Source organism: Quercus robur, chromosome 8 (genome assembly GCF_932294415.1).
Source record: "Quercus robur chromosome 8, dhQueRobu3.1, whole genome shotgun sequence".
Taxonomy (NCBI): Eukaryota; Viridiplantae; Streptophyta; class Magnoliopsida; order Fagales; family Fagaceae; genus Quercus; species Quercus robur.
Genome location: NC_065541.1, coordinates 61,884,959 through 61,891,303, shown reverse-complemented (window position 1 = coordinate 61,891,303; position 6,345 = coordinate 61,884,959). Strand labels below are relative to the sequence as shown.

Sequence of the window (6,345 nt, the reverse complement as noted above, 5' to 3'; positions counted from 1 at the left end):
CGTTTGAGCCCAAAATGTATAAGCCTTTTACCACCACTTCATCCTAGTTTTGAAGACAAAATTATTCAATGGGAAGCTCAAGCTGCAAGCTCCTTAGCCGAAGCAATTCTTACTTCTTACCCAATCAAAGGTTGAATTGGACTTGGATTTGCACTCAAGAACCAAACCAAACCAAGTTAAACCCAATTCAAAAAAGGGCAATTAGCCCAAACCCAAATTCAATCTCTATGTATATTAGACTGTGAGAGATCTGACATTTCAAAAATCCGCGTTACGCGCAAAACACTTTTTAGATTTCCTTTTACGAGGAAAAGCGCGTACGTTATTGGAGCACAACCTAGAATGGTGTTAAAAATAGTCAAAAAGATGTGGTGGTCGGTTTCACACTTGGAAAATTCGAAACGGCTATATTGGCGTTCACAGCGCGTGTATCATACGAGCTAGGATCAGGGAGCCGAAGTCATACTTTTTTAAATGATTCAGCAAAATCTACGACTGTTGCCAATTTGTACCATTGACTGTATTGCCTTATCCAAGACTCTCCGACAGACCAGAATTTGGACTTGGAGACGTAAACATTAAACAACAACCATTTTTCAATGATTCTCAATAAAAGAAAAAGAAAAGTAAAAGATTAACAAATTATTTCAAATCCTATGGTGTTTGTTGGGGGTATCATCCATAATTTTCAGCAATAAGCTAGACAATGTTCCTTTAGATTGATTCAAATTGTTGTGTCCTTTGTAGCTAAATTAATGATTATAGTGTTGAAACCTTGGCATAATTTAAAAAAAATGATTAAAAAAAAAAAAAAAAAAGTAAAGAAAGCAAAGTCTATTTGATCTCTTTTTTCCAATATCTGAATGCACTATTGTTTAAATTTTCTACTACGAGTTGAGCATCTTATCGTGGGAGAAAATAAATTATGCATTGGATGCAAGTTTTTTCCCTCTCACGTGAAAGTGGACCTCACATGTGCAGAACAGTATACATCCTATTGTGTGGGGTTAAAAAACACCTAAAAATTCTCTCAAAAATGTAAAATTGTTTGAGAATGGGATAGGATTGCACAAAAAAATATATGGTCCACAACAAAACTATTAGTTTTAAAGGTTAATTTTAGTATGTACAAACAAACTTGATCCGCAAAAATATTAGCATTAGCTTAACCAATTTAGAAAAAAAAACAAAAATTATCCAAAAACAACCGAATCACACTCGGAATAGTAATAAAATCCTTCTCCTCCTCACACTATAAATATACCACAATTCCCTTCCTTTTCTCTTCTCTTTCAACACCCACAAGAACAACAAAGGCCACAACCATGGCCTTTTTTCAACGCATCTTCTTCCTCTCAACTCTTCTCTTTCACCTCTTCACAATCTCAAGCTCCATAGGCATAAATTATGGCACCAATGGAAATAACCTCCCACCACCAGCTCAAGTTGCTAACTTTATCAAAACTAGGACCATCTTTGACAGTGTCAAAATCTTTGACACCAACCCTGATGTGCTCCGAGCCTTTGCCAATACTGGTATTTTCGTGACCGTGACTGTTGGCAATGGGGATATCCCAGCCCTTGCAGACCTTAACAATGCTCGCCAATGGGTTGCCAATCACATTGTCCCTTTCTACCCTCAGACACGGTTCCTTTATATTGCTGTTGGTAATGAAATCTTTAACACCGGTGATAACAACCTTATCTTAAAGCTAGTTCCTGCCATGAGGTCAATCCACAAGGCTCTTCTTCTCGCCAGAATCTATAACATCAAGGTTAGAGTTAGAGAAATTAGTCTAATTCAGCCTCTCTCTCTTTTTTGGGTATTGGTATATATGCTCTTTTTAATTTTATATTGGCGTTTGTTTTAGGCAATTTTGATTTTTTTTAATGGAAATTTGGTTTCTTGTATTTTAAATCTAGAACCCAATCTAAGCAAACAATTAATCCAATCAAATAGTAAAGTCAATAGATGAAATTAAAAAAGAAACATTACAATCACATAAAGGTGCCTTAATTATTAAAAAGAAAAATATTTGAATAACAACTTTTCTCTGATTAGATTTCATGAAAACAAACAAATTAATCCTATTTCCAAACAGTAAGGTCAAAGGTTGAAATTAAAAAAATAACATAATAATCACATAAAAGTGTCCTGATGTAAAAAAAAAAACCTAAATAATTAACATTTCTTTTATCTGATTAGATTTTCATGAAAACAAAAAAATTAAGTCAATAGTTAAAATCTCTCTCAAAAAAAGAAAAAAGAAAAAAAAGTCAATAGTTAAAATTATTGAATTAAAAAAGAAACATAATAATCACATAAAAATGTTTAACACAACCTCTTTTCTTTTGCATAGATTTTAATAACAAATAAAAAGAGTATTAAAAGCTCAAAAAATTGAATCTATTTAGTTTTAAAGACCTTTTAAGCATCTGATTGCTCTTGTCTTTACAAATTGAATTTTTTTCAAAATTTTTTTCTTATGCCTAGCTTTCACTATATGACATCATTCGGATGTTAATTTGACATTTTAATATCAGATTCAAAACATTGCTCCTCGAGTATTGAATAATTAACCTTTATTTTCTTAAATTGCATATCATCACTAGGTAACATCCCCTCATTCTGTTGCCATACTCGGAAAGTCGGAGCCACCAAGTCAAGGCCGATTCAGGCCAGGCTACGATCGGATCGTCTTCGGACCCATGCTCAAGTTCTTACGCCAAACCAAGTCACCCTTCATGGTCAATCCCTACCCATACTTCAACTACGCACCAAATATGGCAAGCTACGCTCTCTTCAAGCGCAATGCGGGTATCCTTGACAGATACACTGGCCTTAGGTACACAAACATGTTCGACGCCATGATGGATGCTATGCACTCGGCCATGAAAGCTAGTGGATATGGAGACGTGAACATGGTCGTGGGCGAGACCGGTTGGCCAACCAGCTGCGATGGCTACGTGGCCTGTAGCACGAAGCATGCGTCTCTTTTTAATGGGCATTTGGTTAGGCATGTTAACTCACGTAGAGGCACACCATTGATGCCTAAACGAAGATTTGAGACGTACCTTTTCGCCATGTTTAACGAGAACCTTAAGCCAGGTCCAAATGCTGAGAGGAACTGGGGTATTTTCCAACCAGATTTCACTCCGATTTATGATGCTGGGCTTTTGCGCGGTCAGGTTTGATATTTGTGTTTCATTTTGTTTTGTTTTTTTTTTTTTTTTTTTCGAAAAAAAAAAAAAAAAACATATGATCAGTCCCGATGATTCTGTTGATGAACTATGGTTGATTCCAAAATTTTGGGATTAAACCATTAAAGTACTTTGTTGTTGTTGTTGTTTGGATTTAATTTATATTGTAAGTATTTATTGGATGTAAGGAATCATGGTCGATTGAAATATTTATAATATGGAAAGAAAAGAATATCATTTTGAATTTATTGCGGAGAGCAAGTTGGTTCCTTTAAGAGGGCCATGGAAGAGTATGGAGTAGTTTTAACTTTTATGTTCGTTCGTTTGGTTTTAAAAAATAGCTGTTCGGATTTGATTGTTCCTTTTGCTTTTAACGGTGGAAATAAGAGTGAGTTTTAGTTAACTTAATTAGTAAAATTTCTTGTTACCGAATAACTGATCTAGAGTTTGATCTTCTGCTTACACCCAAAAACCAATTGTTGTCTAACAAAAAAATTATTATTCCATGCAATGTGGACATGAAGTGAGAATAGTCTCTCTCTCTCTCTCTCTCTCTCTCTCTCTCTCTCTCTCTCTCTCTCTCTCTCTCTCTCTCTCTCCACACACATGATCCACACAGTTATATTGATCATATATGTGTTGGCTCTTGATTTTGTAAATTTATTCATCATACTATTAATATTTTGGTCACAATATAAATTTTTTGTTTGAACTAATTAGTATTAGAATTTAATGCCGACTTTGAATTAAAATTTTAATTTTAAATTTTAAATTTTCCCTATCATCTCCTTAAAAAAAGGTTTCTGAATTAAATTTTAAAAATGTTTTAAGGTTACCCTTGCCTTTATTATTGTTTTTTGGATGAATCAAAGATAAGGGTTTTAAGCTTGGTAAGGGATAAACTCTAAGGGCCTATTTGGATTGAGAGGGGAAGGAGGGGGAGTAAAGTAAAATTGGTTAAAAATAGGCTATTTTGGGGCCAATTCTTATCTATTTTACTCTATTCCCCATCTCTCCCCTTTACTCTAAACAGACCATAAAATACTCAAGAAGCGAAAATAGAAGAAGTGAATATCTCATGTGCATTGAGTGAGATGCACAGGTGTTACTTTTCTTTTTGGAGTTCACAAAATTGTAATTTAGTTGTCATCATATTCTTAACAAACTTAAGCTTTGAGCCTTTGAGTCCTTCATTTTAATTAGCATACATAGATGAAACTTTATGAAGGAGCTTCAAGTCGTTTGGAGAAACAAATAAAGAGTTCTCAAAGCCTAAAGGAGAGGGTCCTTAACCTATGATTTTCTAGATTTGAAATTAGTGGGGAGCTCACATAAAAGAGCTTTTTATTTTTTATTTTTATAATTTGATAGTTCGGGTTGAGGAGATTTGATTCATAGACATTTTCACTGAAAACATTAAAAGGTTTCAGTTGAACTACAAATTCCTTAAAGAAAATGGAGATTTTGAAATACTTAAAACATATTTGATCACATATTAATATTATAAAATTAAAACATACGTAATATGCAAGTTAGAGAACGTAATATTTTCTTTTAAAATATTAAATTCAACGTATCTTAATGTTTAACAAAAAAACATTTGTCACAATAACAATTGGTGATTACATAGAAATGATAAGATAGAAAAAAAGTGATACTGAGACATTTTTAAAACTTAAATAATTAAATTGAAGTATTTTATAGTTCTTGCATAAAATTAAAATCAGCCACATGACTTGGAGATCGAAATCATATTTTCACTATTTACATTTTTTTTAATGCTTCAACTAAAAAGCTGTGTTATATTAAATTGCATAAAGTTCATGCAGATTGAGTTACACGTAAAAAAATGTGAGATTTAAAAAAAAAAAAAAAAAGTACTTTGGAAAGGAACAATTTCAAAACGGATTAGCAAACCTACAGTAGTTTTTTCTTTTCCTTTTCCCTGGCATATGATGAGATCTTGTCTTGTTAGATCCAATGCTATGCTTACACGTTATTAAATTAATTTTTGCATTTCCATAAATAAATAAATACGATAATACTTCAAATTTATGGCGTTCGTTTCATGATAATTGTTCTTTATCATTAAGTTAAGACGCTAATTGTTTTTTGGTGTCCGCTACATATATCATAATCATTTTGTTTTTGTTTTTATTATACAGTCTAGTGGAGGAAGAAGAGAAGGAGCGACCACAGGACCCCGACCCCGATCCGCAGCATGGTGTATGCCAAAAGCAGGAGTTAGCAATGCAACGTTACAGGCAAACATAGACTATGTATGCAGCCAAGGGGTGGATTGCAGGCCCATTCAAGCTGGTGGAGCCTGCTTCCAACCCAATGATGTTAGGTCCCACGCATCCTACGCCATGAATGCTTTCTTTAAGGCCAAGGGTCAACATTCTTACAACTGTGATTTCTCTCATTCTGGAGTCCTAGTCTCCCACAACCCAAGTAAGTGTGTTTGGTTTATATCAAGATTAAATTCAAATACATTTACTTAATTGTTATACTATATTTGTCGGTGTAATTACATGATTGAATTTGATTATATATAAAAAAAACTAAGTACAATATTTTTTTTTTAAAAGAAAACAGTAATATTTATTAGAACATATAAACATGAAAGTAGTATATGAGAGTTTTTAAACAGGTTTATAATATATTATATAATCAGAGTACCACTATAAAAGGGTTTCATTTTTATAGTATTAGCCTGAGATCACAAGGACTGAAACTTTAATTAAGCAAAATTTAATATTTCTTTTCTTTGTGTGTGTCTTGTGCAGGTTATGGCACTTGTACATTCGCATGAGATTTTGAGATAAAGGTTGTGGGTGTAAAGACTGCCTGGTATCTGTAACCATACTTGGAGGAAGTATTTAATTATATGCGGTTATATAATTAATTGTTGCATAATAATTTATTTAACAGTGAGTTGCACTGTGCATAAAAGGTGGGCCTGTCTAACTCCAATGATAGGCCATTGTAGTTACTGTAGGCCAATAATGTGGAGAACTGTGTAAAATTATAAATTTTTGATTAATCAAGAATGATACTCCCGATTTCATGTGAAATGAAAGTGTAGGGTTTGGGATTCTAAAAAGAAAGTGTATAGTTTAGGTTGCATTTTTTTGTTGTGGT

The 6,345-nt window shown here is 33.3% G+C and overlaps 1 protein-coding gene across 1 annotated transcript; it reads left to right on the top strand.

Annotated features, from left to right (window-relative positions):
* The first annotated feature begins 1,276 nt into the window (after positions 1–1,276).
* On the top strand, positions 1,277–6,106 carry LOC126697505 (glucan endo-1,3-beta-glucosidase-like). Its single transcript, XM_050394516.1, has 4 exons — positions 1,277–1,775; positions 2,614–3,189; positions 5,367–5,655; positions 5,991–6,106. Exons 1-4 carry the CDS (start codon positions 1,326–1,328, stop codon positions 6,014–6,016), a joined length of 1,341 nt encoding a protein of 446 aa, XP_050250473.1. The 5' UTR covers positions 1,277–1,325; the 3' UTR covers positions 6,017–6,106.
* Positions 6,107–6,345: the final 239 nt, after the last annotated feature.

Bases quoted from the DNA above. Each gene is read 5' to 3' on its own strand.
- LOC126697505 (XM_050394516.1), top strand. From the start codon at position 1,326: ATGGCCTTTTTTCAACGCATCTTCTTCCTCTCAACTCTTCTCTTTCAC. The intron at 1,776-2,613 runs GTTAGAGTTAGA...TATCATCACTAG, and splicing joins CCAGAATCTATAACATCAAG to GTAACATCCCCTCATTCTGT. The intron at 3,190-5,366 runs GTTTGATATTTG...TTTATTATACAG, and splicing joins CTGGGCTTTTGCGCGGTCAG to TCTAGTGGAGGAAGAAGAGA.